This window comes from Hylaeus anthracinus, unplaced genomic scaffold (assembly GCF_026225885.1).
Source record: "Hylaeus anthracinus isolate JK02 unplaced genomic scaffold, UHH_iyHylAnth1.0_haploid 11985, whole genome shotgun sequence".
NCBI lineage: Eukaryota > Metazoa > Arthropoda > Insecta > Hymenoptera > Colletidae > Hylaeus > Hylaeus anthracinus.
Genome location: NW_026534333.1, coordinates 8,942,580 through 8,961,142, shown reverse-complemented (window position 1 = coordinate 8,961,142; position 18,563 = coordinate 8,942,580). Strand labels below are relative to the sequence as shown.

Below are 18,563 nucleotides of genomic sequence, written 5' to 3'. Positions count from 1 at the left end.
CAATGGTTGGACCGGTCGTGACTAAAATGTACGATGAGGATAAAGGATAAGGATAAAGAGAAGAACTTACGTTGAACTTAAGGAGTAAGGTTAAAGAAAATCAAGGTTCAAGAAAGATTGAGATCTTGCCATCACAAGGAACCAAGCACTATGTCTGGTGATTTGTAATAAAGCTAGCCACTTTTAAAGATTCAGATGCATGTCGTACTTTTTTAAAATAAGATATCAACGAAGCTTGCGTCATTGACCGAACTGTTCCTTTCACGAAGTATTTCTTTGCAACATGCTGTAGCGTTTTGTAATATTGTATCTATCACAAGACTTCTTTCTCTCAAGAATTGCCACTACTGTATCTGGTAAGCTAACGTAGTGTTCTAAACTATCCGTTGCCATTTCAATAATACCCATTGGATCATTGTCAGGAGTAGATTCCATCTCGAGAAGTAACTTTCTTTGGCCATCTGCCAAAAGCAAGTCCTCATCCGTTAAAAGCTGAACGTGAGATGCCAGGAAATCAGCTACACCTTTCGAACTTCACCACATTCGCAGTCGCTTAAGCCTTAAAAAGGATTTCAATCTTTCTACCTATCCGAAGCCGGTATAACCTTAGCAAAGACTCGTTTGACATAATAGAATTTTAATGAAATAAATTACTCCTTGTAGCAGAAGTCTTTGTCATCGTAGGAATCGCGTTAACTGTTCTCAATTGCATTTGGAAAATTTTTTAGAAGGGTTTCATTACTTTCATTTATTTTAGCTCGTAATAGCTAAAACTCGATTAAGATTGTGAATATAACTGTCCTTATAAATCATTTCTTCGACGATTACGCGTTAACTGTAACACTCGAATATTCACTGCTACAGCTTCAACGCTGATCTGGGGACACTCGCGAAGATTCCAATTCTGCCAGCGTTACGAGCTCAAGCGGAGGGCCTCTTGAGCCCTGACGACCAACCGAGCCAATCCGAGAAGGATTCGGACGGTAGGGACGAAGTTTTGAGCTTGCTTCGATGGATTTCAGCAAAGGACAATCAGAGCAGCTTGGAGCAAGTAGCGGAACAGTGTTCACGGGGCTTGGAGCAGTTCGACGAGAAGGTGATGGAGGCACTGAAAGTCGAGGTGAACGCGGCCATAGACAACGCGAACAAGCAGGACATGAAGGAGATAAAGGGCTTGGGTGAGAGACTGTTCGCGCTGGAGCAACTGATGGCGCAGACCAAGAAGCTCGTACTCGAGCAGGGAGAGTTGGCCCAGGGTTTCCATCAGAATCAGAGTCGAGCCAACAACTTGGGCGACGCTAGCGTGCTACCCGACCTCTGTACCTCGCACAGACGCCAGCTACTCGTGATGCTGCAGAATCACAATCAGCTGCGCGACATACGTCGTAGGTGTACCAAAGCGAAGGAGGAGCTCTCTGTGAACATCTATCATCGGCTGAAGTGGATAATGTACGTGGAGAACAAGATGATGGAGGTGGACGGAAAACTCGTCATGTATCACGAGAGCCTGAAGCGTCTGAGGAGACACCTCGAGGTGCTCCAACAGATCCATCTGGCGCCACAGATGTACATGAACGCGGTAGCCGAAGTCGTTCGAAGGCGAACCTTCTCCCAGGCTTTCCTCGTATGGGCCAGCAACCTCGCCTGCCAACTCCTCACCGTTCACAGCGAGGAACTGGCCCGTCGAAGGGAGTTTCAGAGCAAATTCGACGGTCACTTCCTGAACACCCTGTTCCCGGGCCTCGAGGACACGCCGCCACCTTTCGCAACCCAAGCACCGTCCGTTTTCGACAATGGATTGCCAAAGGTACCCGCATTTTATTCTTAGTCATCATCTCTAGCAATAGAGCTTTAACCCTTAGCCCTAAGCTGTGTTAAAAAGAAATCCTGTTTACATTTCAACGACCCCTCGTAATTTCTATATTTTCATGAAACCATAACGCTTCCATATTTCAATCTCCATCATCGCGCAAATAGGAATTCTTCTCTCGCAGAAAACGGGACTCACGCGATTGTATTCTTGTCACAGTTAACGGAGGACGATATGGAGTCTCTGAAATCGCAGCTACCCGATCTGGCACTGACCGTCTCCTCGCCAGATTTGAACAGCATCACGCAGTTTTTCTTGTCGAAGAGTCTGACCGAGGCCAGCACCGATGGAAACAAGGAGAAAGACAGTACTTCCATGCGCGTCGACGTAGCTGCCAAGGAACAGGGACGAACAAGAGGTCCAATGTTGTCCGACAGGTACCCAATGACTATTAAACGAAGTGGGAACATCGTTTTACTTGTACAAGATGTTCTTAACGATCCCTGTCTTGTGTACCGCGTGGAAGGGATATAGCGGGATACTCGAGGCACTCTCAAGTGGTATGTAAAGCCGTCACCTGTGTTTCTCGTCACTCGTTAAAGGGTTGCAGAACTTCGCAACGACTGTCCTCTTCAGCGTTCCATTAATGTATCGGTGTACGAAAATGATACAAAATTGTCTCTTGTTTCTCCAGTTTCGACATTCGAGTACGCCTACACTCTACTGCTTTTACGACTTTGGTATATTCCATTCGCTAGGAGGAATATAATGAGGCCGTAAAAGCAGTAGGCGGTAAAGACGGTAGCGCGCCCGCACGTCGAGGATCAAGAGTTCAGCTACGATCGTTTATGCTTCTTGAACAGTAACGTATTAAGTAAATCTTGAGCATCGCGAAGCTGGCAGCACTGTACCGTGAATGTTTAGCAATGAATGTTTTCATGGTTCTTGCTACAATTACCTAAGATTAGAAATTGCTTTATTTTTCTGTAAACTTCGTAACATGAATAGAAATGGAAGTCTTTTGCGTGCTCTAATTGGGATTCTCAGACAACATACGTATCGTGATTTGAGAATGTATTATTAAAATAAATTAGTTCCCAGAAGAGAATAGGAATTATTCACTTTTGCAATTACGAAACGATCTCGCTTAGCGGTCTCATTAAAATATACAGCGTAGGAAAGCAAGAACAGACAGACGTAGGACGCAGTTCCATCAACGATACACAACTTTATTTGTCCTAGTTCTGACGTAGAAATAGGGGTACCTACGGTATCCAGCTATGTTCCTTCCATCAAGTATACACAACTTGCTATAATAATAGTTGATACTCTAACCGAGGCTTATGACTGTATGATTACAGCCTCGAATATCTTGCTATATTATTATTTGTAATTAACTGTACATTGTGTGACTTTAGGGGTGGTTTCGAGTCGGAGACGGACACAGAGGAATTCGAGAAGATCGGGCAGGGCGCCACGGACTCTAAACCAGAGTCCTTCGACGGCGTGAAAGAAATGCGTCTGAAGCAATTGGAGGTTGGTGCCTCGCGAAGCGTGTCCCCTGCTTCCTCGACCTCAACTAACGTATCCTCGCTAAATTCGAAAGTCGCGGACCTGACGAACCGATCATCCTCCTCGAGCGAGCCTGGATCCTTCCATTTTCCTAGTCTGACCATCAGCGAGCGTCCCGCTCAGCTGAGTCCGCTCACCGAGTGCGCTGAAAACGGCGAGTCGAGCTGTCCGATTCATCGCGCCACGAACGGTCTTCCCAACTATCGCGACTTGCCATCCTCGACGATGGCCGAGGAGCCGAACTCCCTAAGTCCAAATCCTTCTTCCTTGACACGGCCCGTGATGTGCGACGGCCAGCAGCATCAGCGTCACCAGCTGTCCGGGAGTGGCGGTAGCAGTCCTTCCGTTGGAGTATGCCCTACCGACTTCGTGGGTACCGAGTATTACATGGACGAATCTCTGCCGAGCAGTCTCAGCGAGCCTCCAGTCGACGGCCAGCACCAGGCTATCATTTCCCTTCTCCAGGTACTGGACGACTTACAGCTCGCTAACAGACCTCGTAGTCGTAGCCGTAAACGTTCCACTACCGCCGACATCCTCCCGATGGTGTACACACTGTTTGCTTACCTTCTCCGCTTTACGAATCTCTTCGTTGATTCCTCTTCGTGTTATCTCGTGTATCGATTCACACCTATCTGTCCAACACTGTCACGCTCCCGCATCCCTCGTACGTTGGCTAGACGTTTAGTCGTTCGCATCGATATCTCCGTCCCCATTTATCTCCCTTTTCTGTGGTTTCTAGGTACTTTCGTTGTCATTGTCTTTACATTCGTTACCCAAGCTATTAGTGCTGATTTTATGCAAGTCAATCCTGATACGTGGGTATGTATGTCTTGCCTGTCGTCTACAGTTGTCGACCCCGTTGTTGCCTGCCATCTTTTCGATAGTGCTTGCGTGCCCGTTTATTTGTAGCCAAATTTTTTTGCGTGTATGCCACGTGTGTGAGCGTTGCGTGTGTTTTAAGTTTTTTTTTACAGGATAGCTGCCGTCGCACTCGTTCTCCCGATTTTCCCGACCCGAAACGTATCTCCCGTGACAATCGATCGCGAGTACGTTTTTCAGAATAAGCTCGAATGAGATCGTTTCCACCGGACTGACTGTTCTCACGTCTCGATGCAACCCACACACGACATTTTATCACCACATTTGGACACATTTGAAGGTTTCTTTCGTCAGATTTCTCTCACACTCCCGATCGACCGATCGATTCTTCCGTCCTGAAACAAGTTGTCATTGTATCTATAAGTATTGTAGTACGCGTAGCTCGTAAGTAGGATTTCGTTGTTGGTTACTTATCGCGACGTCTGTGGCGGTGAACATTTCAGGAGAATCTTGGCAACACGCGCGAGGAGGTCGAGGGGCTTCGTTCCATCCTGAAGACGATGAAAGCTTTGGTGTGCGAGGCGTTGACCTCGGTTCGTCAAGAATTGGCTGTTATGAGGGATCGATCCACCGAGGACAAGAACGGTCTATCGGAGATGACGGAGCGCGTTCGCGAGGCCTTGTCTTTGTACTCGCGCGAGTGCGATCGTCGTCTTCGCGAACGCGAGCAGGAGCTCACCGTAGACCACGAGCTCGAGATGTCGGACGTGAAGAAGCTGATCCAGAGTCGGGAGGATGAAATCTGCACGCTGAAACGCAACCTCCTGGACAAGGAAACCGAGCTGGCGGAGCACGAACGTCTAGTCTCCACCATGCGTCAGAAATTGGAGACGGAGCAAACCGAGATGAGAAATCTTCAGACGCGTTTGCATCGACAGCTCGAGGAGGCGCTGGAGGAAGCTCGCGGCGAGAAGGAGGCCGCCGTGAAGAAGGCGAACGACGAGAGATTCGTGGAGATCGCGTCGTTGACCAACTCCGTGACGCGGTGCCAGAAACGGATTCAAGAGCTCGAGGACAACTTGAACGCGGCTCGCAGCGATCAGGAGAGGATGGTGAAAGACGCTACCGACAAGCTGCAGATGGAGTATAAGACCGAGTTGGATACCATCAGAAGTCGATTCAAGCTGATGACTGCGTCCACCATGGAGACGAGCTCTAGCGATTCCAGGCATGAGAAAATCGAAGTGAGTATATTTAATATCGAATCATCTCATAAGTATATTTATTGGTGCGAGAGAGGGAGAGCGAGTTTTTATAGTATCGATATCGTACGCGAGAAGAGGATAAATGAATTTTAAGAATGCATGTGACATACACATATATATGGCATGCGGGTGTGATATACACATATATGGCACCAGGGTGTGATTCAACGTTCTGTGAAGTCGGAAATTAAAGAAATTCTCGAACTTCTCGTTTTCCAGAGACCAGACGTCATCGAACTGACCAGCCACTTGTTGGCCCAGGCGAAGGAGGACTATGAAAAAGGAAGAGCGGATTGCGTTGTGAAATTGGATCACGAGTTACGATTAGCGAGGCAAGTGGTCGTGGAGAAGGATCGCGAAGTGGAGATGTACAAACTGAGAGAGGTCGCGCTCACCGAAGAGTGTCAACGTTACAAGAGCATGATCAGGCGGTTGACAGGGTTCGAGAACGTCAAGAACATCCTGACCGAATCCGGATTCTGTCAGGAGTCCAGCGACGAGGGATTAGAGATGAGCGAGGGCAGCCAGGACGAAGGATTAAAAAGTCTGGAAGCAAAGAAGGACGAGGTGGAGGTGTCGGAGTCGAAGAAAGTGCGATTGGAAGCGAGCGACGATCCGAGTTGTCTGTCTAGGAAAATCGAAATCCTCGAGAACGACAACAAGAGACTAAACTCCGAGTTGCAGTCGCTTAAAGAGGGCAAGAAGTCGGCAGACGCGAAGATAGAGGTTCTGAAAGCGGACAATAGGCATTTGGAGATCGAGCTGTACAGGGAACGATCCAGGAAGAGTTTCGCCACTCCCGAGTCATCGTCTTCGTTGGGTAGTCGCGAGAAGGAAATGAATGCCTCTGTTGCTGTGGTTGCCGAGTCAGGATCAAGTCGAGACGCTGCGACTAGTCCGGAACCGAATCGTCGTTGCGACTGCAAAACGTGCTTCTACTCCACGCACGGCCAGAAGAAGATGAAGAAGCTCGCGTCGAAGCTGGTGGCGCAGGGTCGCATCACCGTGACCAGTTGCAATCCAGGGGACATCGTGCTCGTGTTCTGGGATCCGACACACGGGAACTATACCCTGTACCAGGAGTCGCCGACTTTCTATTTCCTTACCTCGGACTGCTTCGCTGAATTGGATCTGGGTTTGAATCCTGATGGAACACCGAAAAGCATTCAAACCATTGCAGAGGTGGTTGACAAGGAGTACTGTCTTGCTAAAAGGGTAAGGATCATTTCTATAGACACATTTTATATCTGATACATTTGAAATACATATCGTCAAAGACTTCCTACTGTGATTAGTGTCTTTTTGGGGAATGCAGGGGGAAGTCTTTAATTCTGCAGAACTACGTTAATCGAATCTTTACCTTTCAGACGGAGAACCGGTACAACGTGCCGCGCGGTATCAAGTTCTTTCAAGTGCGTGTAAAACCAGTGAGCGAGAGCACAAATCTATTAGCAAGAAATCAGCAACAACAGCAGCAGCAACCGCAGCAGCAACAACAACAGCAGCAGCAACCGCAGCAGCAGCAACAACAGCAGCAGCAGCAGCAACCACAACAACAGCAGCATGAACAGCAGCAGCAGCAGCAGCATGAACAGCAGCAGCAGCAGCAACAACAACAACAACAACAACAACAACATCCTCAACAACAACAATAGTAATCATGTGCCCCGGTGGAAGGTGACCCCCAAGATTCTTGCCTGGTTAGAAGCCCTGTAACCCTCGGATCCACGTCTAATGAACAAACCGTGCTTCGTCTTTCATTCCCGGACGGTTCGTTTGAGTGACGTGGATCCCCCGCTTAACAACGTCGTCGCGACCATCCGTAAATCCTCGGATCAAGGCCAAAACCTGCCAGAGCCTGTAGACGCATCTTTAATGTCGGTGAGCAGGAGAACGAAGACCCAAGGAATGAGGTAAAATGCCGCGTCCAGGATATGAGCGACACGAAACAAGCGATCAGACGATCAGAAGGATGCGCTGGCGTTTCATTGTGATATAAGTAATTTTTAACAAAAAAAAAGAAAAAGAAAAAAAGAAAAAAAAACGAGTGAAACATAATTGCCGAATGCTGTGGTTAGCTGTGACGTGTAACGACATTTGTATTTCTTCTCAATTTTTGTTTGTTTGTTTCACATGAAAGCATGTGAGAGTGCGTGAGAAAGAGAGAAAGTGAAAAAGAGAGAAAGAGTGGCAGTGACAGAAACCCGCGAACATTATTATTAACGTCATCGTACGTTTTTTCTTCGTGTAATTCGATAGGCTGACCCGCGCGTTTAAAGCGAGAAAGAGAGAGGGTGAGTGTTTTTTCACATTAATTTCGGACACGAGGACGAAACTTGCTCGTTCCGCGATTCGAAACAATTAATTATTAATTAACATTATTATCATTATCTTTGCACTGTGTGAAAACAAAACGAAGAAGATGAAAAAAACCGTACAGTAGGGTAAGTTTTACAAAAAAGATACGAGCAAATAAAAAAAAAGTGACGGTAACAAAAACTTCGGATGCTTTGTGTATGCAGACTATATATTATATATGTGATATATATATATATATTATATATACATATAAATATATAATTATACAGAGAGTAACGTCAATATTCGGAGATCTCGTAATATTTACCCTTGTCACTTTACAATTTTATCTTCGATAAAAGATGGAGTAACCAGGCTATATGTAGCATTAAAGTTTAATTAATAAAAGTATGAAGCTTCTGTATTTAATTTATAATGTTTCTCATAAAATGAGACTCAAACGAAACGATGTCCCATTTTGAGGCAAGAAGAAACTTTTTGTAGTTATAGAAAGTTCAGTGTTTCGTTATCAAAACGTTAACGTTAAAACAGAGTCTATCTACAAGAAACAAAACATCAACGAAGAGTATCGATGACTGTGTTCGATTTTCAAACTTGATACTTTTGTTAATTAGGGTTTAATGGTATGTATACCTCGATTACTGTATCTTTCATCGTAAACAAACGATATAAAGCGACCAAGTAAAGATTGCAAAATGTCCGAATCAAAAAGTTGCTCGCTGTACGCGTGTATACCGTTGTACGAAGCGTGCAATATTCGCGTACGAAGGATATCATACGATAGGTCCTAAGGTGCAGCTAAGATTTTGTAAAACGAAGTATCTCATAACCGTGTTGTGCAATCCTCGAGACACACCTTCGAAAACGTTAGAGAGTCTCTTTATTTTTAACACGGGAGCCCCGTCTCCCGTCAACCATTTATTTTTCCTGACGATTTCGTTTCGGGGGCCTCGCAGTCGACGCAAATCGTCCTTGAATCGTTGCCCTGAGCGGTATCGGCCAACGTCGATCATATACACTGCTCTAAGATGGCGGACGCGAATCGTAGGACCACGTAATCCGCGTAGATCTTCGCTTCGAAGCGTAACGAAATGCTTACAAAGCGAAAGATCAGGTCTTTCAAACCCCGTCGACGCACCGGTGCGAGACAAACTCTTCGTAGGATCAATTTTATAAGTATATACGTAAACACATACAACCAATATACAAACACATACCCGTACACGCATGTTTTTTCTATCGTTCTGCGTCCAAACGCGTTCGAGGTTCGCTCGAACGACGCGATCGAGAGAAAAGAGCGTGCCCCACGCGACACCGATTAGCTTCCTCGCGAGATATCGCTCGTAAGGTCTTTTGATAATCGATTCTCCGTACCGTTTACGTACACACATACCACCGATTATTCGTTTCTCCGCGACAGTTAAGCACTCATAGTATCGTACAATAGCTGTGATCGTTAGGCTCGACGTTTTCACTTCTACGTAGTCGTTAGTTAATCTTAATTCCTGGGCCTGACGAGCGACGACTCGCGGCATCCGCTCGCGATTCTCTGGCGCGCTGATAGCTTAACTTTCCCGTAACCAAGAATTTTTAAAAATCTGTCTCGGACCGCCGAGCGGACCGCGAGTGTCCGCGTCGTTTCGTCAGCCCCGATTTCGAATTCGAGCTAAGCCGCCTGGCGTTCAAGGTGGCCCGCCGAAAGATTCTGATAAGTAAGATAAAGACGAAGCAAATATCGTTTTGGTAGATTGTAGCTCGAGCTTGTCGAGAGAACGACGCACCTGCTTCTGACATAGCGCAAGTAGCTCGTTTAACGATTCCTCTTTCTTCTACCGATCGAATAAAGGCACACGCGTACACGCACTCGCGCACGGATTTAGCACGAATTTTCAACGACGACGGTCTGGTTGAGGCCAGTCCGATCGTGGTCCATAGGTACACTTTCTTTCCGAAGCCTCTGATCGTCGAGCCACTCGACGATCCACGTCCTATCGTTGCGTCGACTCGCAACGAGTCATCGTGCACGGGGTGCAGAGCGTCTCGTTGATCCTGGAACGACACCCTGGCCTCGCAGTTCGCTGGTAAGAGGTCGCAAACGTAACGATCATTGGCACAATTATTTGTACAACTATACGATACGACTGTTCGAACGCTGACTGTAAAGTCTGTGGAGTCGTTGTACATCCTGGATAGCATCATAGTGCTAGCACTATTACTATAGTGCAGCTAGCAGTTCTATTACTAGTGCTAGTAATAGAAGAAGTTAACGCCCGGTGGCCTCTATAACAGACAATATCAAGAAGCCATACTGCCACGGTTGGTCTCGATATAAAGCATCCAGTGCCTAGACTATTCAATGAACTCTGTCGAACGATCTGCGAATCCGCGTGCCGTTCCTGCGTCCCTCGGACACGTTTTTCGGATCCGTTACCAAGATTCCTCAACTTTGTATCGACGCGGAGCATCAGCCGCCTAGGAGTTGGAGCGTCGAGCACTTTGTAGCGCGTAGAGAATGCTAGTATGTTCTGGTAACGTGATCCATAAAGACGTATCTCAATAGACGAACGCGAAGTGTGTTCAGCGACTGGTGCGTTTTGTGAAACTCTTTCGCGTTCCAAGTGTAACATACCTGGTGCGTCCCAGTGAGCAGCGAGTAGTACGATTTTGAAAGACGTTTCCAGGCGTCCAGCGACGAACCACGTGCAAGGACCTCTTCTGAGTCCAATCCTCGAATCTTCTTGGATTACGAGACGCTTTGTCCACGTGCACGCGCGCACGAAGTTCACATGCACGCGACCCACGGTTCCTATTAGTCAAATTTTCTTCGCGGTTTCAAAGGCCCCGAAGAGACCTTTGAAGACTCACGTAGAGCGCACCCTCTTCACCCGTTACACTTCCGACAGCAGACTTGCTACAGAACGATGAAGAGCCTCCGTTAGATTCGATTCGCGCGTACCACCTTGCCTCGAGGTACCCTGGACGAGCATTTAACTGCAACGTCGTTAGACGGTCATTCGACGCAGCAGTTTATGTCTGGACACGGTGCCACGAGGCTGTCCTTCAACGAACAAATGCCGCGATTGTTCCTTTCTGTTCTCGAAAAGCGGTAACGAGGGATTTGAAACGCTTTGGGGGTGAAATTGTATCAAGATCTCGCGGAACTATGAAGACAGGTCTGGTGATCGTATTCGTCTGTCAGAAATGTTGTTTCATATGTTTTCTAACGAGAGAATTGGAGCGATTTGTTGCAAAGAGAGTTTTAATGTACTTTGTAAGCTGTAAACGCGATGATCGGAGGAGCATAGAAGCAGGTTAGATTCTACCGAACACTTCAGCAATAGAGAATTGGTGGATGATCGTTTAATTTGTAACGATGGCGTTGGAGTGATATTTTGATAGGGATGTTCTGATGTATCACTGTAAAAGGAAGTAATAGCATATGTATATACTTTGTCGATTCTATACGTGATAATCGGAATTTAATAAACACTCCAACGCTAGAACAGATCGGGTGGAAGAGGTACTGATGTATCCATGATACTATTGCGAAATAACGCGTGTACTTCGTAAACTCTAAACGCGATGAACACAAAAACGGAGAAATATAGATTCAACGCTCCAAAAGATGTTCTAATGCTCAGAAGAGTGTAGAAGCAAGTTACACGCTAGAACACGGTAGAATATTGTTAAATGATTATCTAACGAGTAACAAGGACAATCGAGTTGTTCGATGAAAGAGGTGTTCCGACGTATCGCTATACTATAGACAAAAGTAATAGTGTATATTACTTTGTAAACTTTAAACGTGATGACCTCACGATTGAAGAATCAGATTAGAGTGGAACACTTGATTATCTCGATTATCTTCCGATCCATCGCTACAAGAAGAAGTAATAACGTATGTACACAAGAGTGGAGAAAGAGGTTCAACATTTGAAAGGATGATGGGTCTACGGATCACGACAACTTTGCTGTCCAATGCTTATAAAAGACTTTGCAAGCATATCCCTCTCTTAATTTTGCTATACATTCGATGGTTGCAAAGTTGACTTACATTCCATTGGAAGGCGGATTTTGTACAAGCTACGGATTTTATATTAATCCCCACAGAGATCTTGGTCTTGAAACAATTTCACCCCTTACTCGAATCTTTTCGACGCAATCAAAGTCTAAGAGAAACAAGGAATTATTACGGCATTTATTATCTCGTAAGAGAAGTCTGCGATAAGGACGAGTGTTTTTTGAATGGGACTGCGTGCAAATTATAGAAGATAACGAGTATAAGTACATTCTAGAATAGTAGTTGCCGACACAAAACTATTTTTGTAAATAGTGTCTATGTAAATGTTGAAAGTTTCAAAGTATTAATTTGAGAATGTGTTCGCTGTTAGAATGGAATCGATTTTGAGCTGCAATTACAGTGGAGGTGATGTCAATTTAAACAACGATATTTTTTGCAATATTTTTAATCGAATTTTATAATTTTCTATTGTATCGTCCAAGAACAGAAAGCAGCTACGTATTTTTTAACACTTCAAACGAGATGTTTGATAACTGGAACGTAATAGAAACATTTATATACATTTGCAGTTACATACAATTATTATTTGTAATGTTGGGTGAAGTATATACAATGAGGAATACATTTTCAAGTATATATTTACAATTTCGTAAATATAAAATAAATTGATGCGTTTCATTCGAGTTCTTTGAATTGTATCGTGTAAAGTGTTAAAAAATATCTAGATTCGCGTTCGTAATGAGATGCTAAATTGGGAATTATAAAATTCAAATTGGACCGGGGAGTCGCAAAAGGGAAATAATTTTCCTAAACGAAAATAAAAAATTACCATTTCCTTGTAAGCTCACGATTGTCAAAGAAAAGTAACGCAAACGTTCTTGTTAATACTTGAAAGCAAACACTTGTAGGTCCTTCGCGGAGGTGCGCAAAGCTTTTAATTAGAACCAGTTTTAAATAATTTCACATATTTCCTAATCAAAGACTTTGCACACTGGTGTACGAGACCTCCACAAATAATTGCTCTCATATTTTAACAAGGAAGAGCTACCTTCCCTTAACAATCATTACGGCGAAAGATAAGATCTTTGAGAAACGGTGGCATAGAAATCCTAAAATATTACTTTGATATGATCAATGTTTAATCTTACTCGTTATAAAAATTACTGAGTTGGCAATCATTACATTCTGCACCCAATCTCATCTGGACAGCCTTCGTCCTCAATCGTGGGCTCTCTTTACCGGTGCACCTGATTGGAAAGCAAGAGTTAGAAGTACATTCTGGATACATTGTAGTCGGGTTCCGCTCGGACGAACCTTCATCGATCTCCTTCCGGTTCCCCTTGGAATTCTCAGCGAGCAACAGCGTTTCTTTTCCCCATCTTCCCTCCAGAACACTCGGAATCCATGCTCTCGTCGTGGTCGAGCAGCTTGTGCGCCGCGAGAGTCGGTCTGCGGTTGGTTGACAAGTAGAATCAAAACCGACGGATTCCTGCGGACTAGCAATGATCGAGTGTCCGTAAAATCTGTCGGCCGGTAAACGAATTCCTAGTTTTCCCCCATTCGTCCGGTTTTGAGTGATGTACACTTACGAATCCAAATATCAAAGCAACACGTGCCTGCGACGTATAGCTGCGTTACTTATCGAGATGGCTTTCCCAGGCCGAGAGAGAGACAACGAGTCGCGTGCCCGATCGAACATTCATCGTTCACGAACACCTGTTTCGCGGAATTTGTAGAATTTTGAAGAATTCCTAGAATTTTCCAAATTTAAACAGTGATCTCGCACGAGTCGGACGCGTACAAATGAAACGAAAACGAATCCCGTGGACATAGATCCTCGACCCTGTTGCAATATGGCGGCAAAGAGCGTGTCGGAGCCACGCCTCGGAAGACAGGGATAGGCAAAATTCTTTTCCGGATAGATGCTTCGAATAAAAAAATTACTGTAATTGGAATCGCTGGATGGTGTGGATTTGTTAGGTAGCAATGTCATTTTAATTCATTAGATTCATAGGTTAGATTCATTTTATTTTATATCAGATGCATATTTCAGATGCCTATGAATTAGGGACGTCTGTTAAATTGTTCATCAAACATGTGACGAAATTGAAATATTGAGAAAGTACCTAAGAAGAATGTTTGCTTTCAAAGATACACCAATTTTTATCCAACATTCTTTGAATAAAAATCGAATCACACAATTAAATGTTTCGCAGTGAATAAGTGAAAATCTATTTCACTCGTTAAATAAAAATTAGAATTTGACTTAAAGAATATAATGCTTTGCAGCAAACAAATGAGAAGTTTCACCATTCGTATAGAATAAACGTTGCGACTAAATCTCTATGTACAGTATATTTAATTCTCATCTACTATGCGAAGAGAATATTGCCGATCTCTGTCAGATGAAGGGCGCAATGAATAAAGTATGATGAATAAATGAAGACGGATTCAAACGGTTAGAGGGATCCCTCGGAGCGAGCACACCGAGAGAAGTAAGTGAGTGGAGGATATAGTGCCGCGTTTTTATTTTTCTAGCGATTACTCGCGACGTAACCGAGAAAAACGTTTGGTCCCCCCTTTTTTACCTAGACGCCTAAAAGGAAATCGAAAAATTGACGAAAAAAAATAATAATGTAATAACCGTAGATAACGATAGGAATTTGTTTTACGTGTGACGTGTATAGGAAAAATGTAATTCGATGCGATGAAATACTCCTTTTTCTTTTTTTTTTTTTTACTGACCGAAATTTATACGCTTAGGAAAGTTTATATGCGAAAAGGTGATCGTAATTTGTCGCGTGGTTTTTAGGCTTCACGAGGCAGCGCCAGTTTCTGTTTCATTTTTCATTTGCGCGAGGTACTACGTAAAAACACAGCAATTTCACTGGAATTCTCCATTGATCCGACTCCTCTTAGGATAATTTAGGGGCTGACAATCATAGTGGTGCGAATAAAAAATAAAAAATCGACGACTACGATTTCCCCGCTGGAAAGAAAACTTGAAATGTTTTCAAGACGCCTGAGATGAGCAAAATTTTATTCGAATAATACGACGAATAATAATACAGAATAGTGATTTAGTTGCTATGTTCGTTCGATCAAACAATTATTTACGTAAGTTTTATTTACCGAACCATGAAGTGTAGTTTCATTTTAAAGAAGCCAGCGTTTCCCTTGAAACAATATATTTTAAATTTTCTTAAAATATGACTATGAAGCTTCTTTTAATAAGTCAGCTACTATTTATACTTGATACAGTGAATAATAGCTAATCCTACATTTATTTGATGTAATATCATTTTCTAATTAAGATTATAATTTTTATCGAACAAAAAACAGATCAAACACCGTTTATTTTTCACTAGTTATTCGACAATTTTATTTAGATAAAAATTTTGCCCAACTCCGAATAGAAATAATTGGCAACTAAGGAAAATGAGAGTATACAAACGTGGCTGAGGTTTTTTAAACAGTGAAACGAACGATTTTCGGAAAATGTGTCTCACTACGATTTCCACTTATGCGTGCCACTATGGTTGTTCTGCCTCTCGATTGAAACTTTGACGACGTTAAAAAATTTGTTTTACAAATTACCGAAATACCCGGGGAACAAAATAGCACATCCAGCGAGTCACTTGTAGCTCTTGAGTTGTGTGGCAGATTCGCGCGAATACAGGAATTTACTAGCCAACGAGGTCCGTGGACGCGTGATTAGCTGATACAACGATTCAACGAGTTTTTCCATTAGTTCCTGCTTCAACTCTACGCTGATCTAGTAGCAAGCTTAAAGAGTCGTGTAGAAGTTGCTCGTACTCCTTTCTTCGTAGATTGTTCTCGGAGCAAACGTGTCTACGGAGATGGGCAAATTTTCATTCGAATAATGAACGACGAATAATATCAAACATTATTGTTAGCGATTTGAAAGTTGAATATACAAAAATATAATCCTTAGAATTAAATATGAAGGTGTAATCTTAAAATTTAATTATTTGAAATTAATCCTTATTTTGCTCGGTAATATTGTTTCACCGTTTGCTTTTAGGTTAATCTTTTGTTTGTTTTAAGAGCAATTTAAATTTAGCATTATGCTTTTTATAGGGATTTGTTCGTGACGATTATTCGATGAATAGCGGCAGGAGGTAGCAAACTATGAAGCGATGAACGAATAAAAAGTTCAGGCCACAGTTCATGGCTCCAGATAAATTTTTGTTCACTCAATATGAAATGCTGTTGATCAAATTGCTAAGAGCACTGAGAAAAACGAAGATATTTCTGTTTGAAGGAAGTAACGTGTGTCTTTAAATTAAGATGGCAAGAAGAGTCCACGATGGCCCTGAAGTGTCCCAAATAAAAAAATTCTATTACTTTAGACCACAGAAGCTATATTACGAATAGCTAATATATTAGTACTTATATTTAGTAATGTGCATCAATCAGATATTTCTTTTTCGTTTATTAAATCTCAAGTATCTTCTTTTTCCTCATCGGTGCCTCTAAGAAATTGATCAACCACTGTATCGTATACTTCTCCAATCAAAATTCAAGCTTTTATTTAATCCTGTAGTTGGACAAAGAATCGATCATCTGTTATTCGATCTGCAACATTTTTATTCAAACAAGAATCTTGCCTGTCTCCGATATACATATTAAGCAAACACTCGTTGACCGTCCAGCGATCGCGCGCTACCGGATATTCGCACCCGTTTCGTTTCTCGTCTCCCTTGAGTTCGCCGCTCGAGGAAACCAAGATTCGATGGCAGAATCGCAAACGAAATGAAATACCTAATAAAAATGAAAAAAAAAAAAATAAAGTAACTAAAGAAAACACGATGAAAAAGAATATCGCGCATGTAATCCGAGAAAGTGTAACGCAAATAGGTGTATGATAATATTACATTAACGTACATAAAATTGTGATCGTGAGAGTATCTGTTACGAATAAATAAATTACGAATAAACCACGTGACTTTTTTCCAAGCTACTTCGACTCTTAATACTTTGAACCATCCCTCTTCACCTGTTGTTTACTTCATTCTAGCAACAATTCGGAATTTCGTTTCAAATAATAAAAGATCTTCAAATGTGTAAGTATAAGGTATTTTTTCGATTCCATCATACAATTGTCTCGAAATTATTCAATTTATTTATTTATATTCGTTTCCTTGAAATTGTCGGAAATTCGAGATCGGTATGCATGTTTCGAGATCAAGATCGAGATCGTAGAAGTCTCGTCTCGTTTCGTCTCGTACGCAACACTAAATAAAGTTACGTTGTTACGTTCAGATCGGAAGAGTATTTTTAACGAGAAATTTGTTATTGTTTGCATTTAATGAAACAATGAGTTTGCAGATTCAGTTTGAAATAAAATTAAGATCAAATTACACGTTATTTACATAAATCCCATAATTTCATAATCACATCATTTCTCGAGAAGAAGAAAAAAGGTATGAACTAATATGTTCGGTTTCAAGGTGTACATATTTTCAAAGGGAAATATGGAAAATATGTTTTAATCCTTAGAGAAACGTTTAGTAAATGAAGATAGAAGAATCAAATTATAATGCGAATTACGTGCGACAATAAAAATCGATTTTAAAAGTACAGCCTTGTCGTTCTTTCTAATAAACCTGCTATACACTTTATTATGCTAACCAATCAGCCATAAGTACTGAATAAGACGCATTATTGTTCCACAGGAATGAGCAGTACCGTAATTGTTAACAATTATAGTTTATTATTCATTACATTCATTGCATTCATATAATTCCTTATACATAAGAGCATATAGACAAGCTAATGGACCCGCGAATGGAATTGCCATCTAGCGGCGGGGTCCGAACTAAATTTTCGTTGATTTGTATTTAAATAATTAATTGATATTTCATTTTTTGAATAAATAAAAATATGTGGCTACCTCTACTTCAACGAGAGTCAAAGAAAAGCGCGTAGCTTTTCGGTGAAAACATTTTCCAAGGGGGGAAAAATACAGGAAACGCCTAGCTTCACCTTTTTCCCAACTTTCTCTTCTTTCGAGAAGCGACGGAGAAAGTCAGTTGGTGGATAGCGCTTGTGAAGAAATCATCAGAGAGAGTTAAACAGAATTAGTCGTTTTCTTGGAAAAGTCCTTAACAGAAGTGTATATAGTTTTTCTGTATATAATAAAAATAGTATAGTTGTGTGAAAACAGTGTAAATAATATATATATATGTCCTTTCGCGCCTTCTAAATACGCTCCTGCCTAAACGTCGATAAAACAGAATTTGATTAAATCAATTAAACAGCCACAAATACAAAAAAAGTGGCGCCATGTCTCAGCGAACCCTTCAAGTTTGTCGTGAAATACTTCCCACCTCTTCCCGCTAGATGGCGTGACCGACATGAAATTATTTACAATATAAATTCTTTACATTTCTCTGCATATTTATATAATTTTACATCGTAAATACCATAACGCAACATCTAATTTTTGATTTGTACTATAATAATTACTTGATATTAATTTTTTTAAACAAATAAAAATACCGAACGATGTGGCGCCATCTCTCAACGAACCCTCCAAGTTTGTCGTAACATAGTTTCCACCTCTCTCCGCTAGATGGTGCTACCCCAGTATGAAAATATTCAATACATAAATTCTCTACTTTCTTCCCCATATAAATGTAATTATACTTTCTAAATACCCTAATTTATCTAATGATTGTCGATTAGTACACTAATAATTGTCTAATGCCGAGTTTTTTAAATAAATAAA

The 18,563-nt window shown here is 42.3% G+C and overlaps 1 protein-coding gene across 2 annotated transcripts in view; it reads left to right on the top strand.

Annotated features, from left to right (window-relative positions):
* Positions 1-7,731, top strand: part of LOC128887168 (RB1-inducible coiled-coil protein 1) — a 73,358-nt gene extending 65,627 nt beyond the window's left edge. The window contains exons 4-9 of one of the 2 annotated variants that reach the window (XM_054142760.1): positions 865-1,807; positions 2,030-2,247; positions 3,229-3,847; positions 4,708-5,448; positions 5,689-6,684; positions 6,837-7,731. In XM_054142760.1, the coding sequence (XP_053998735.1) occupies positions 865-1,807; positions 2,030-2,247; positions 3,229-3,847; positions 4,708-5,448; positions 5,689-6,684; positions 6,837-7,124 (3,805 nt within the window). In that variant the 3' untranslated portion in view covers positions 7,125-7,731. The remainder of the gene's footprint in view (positions 1-864; positions 1,808-2,029; positions 2,248-3,228; positions 3,848-4,707; positions 5,449-5,688; positions 6,685-6,836) is intronic. The other variant, XM_054142761.1, reaches the window with a different exon arrangement.
* The last annotated feature ends 10,832 nt before the right edge of the window (positions 7,732-18,563 follow it).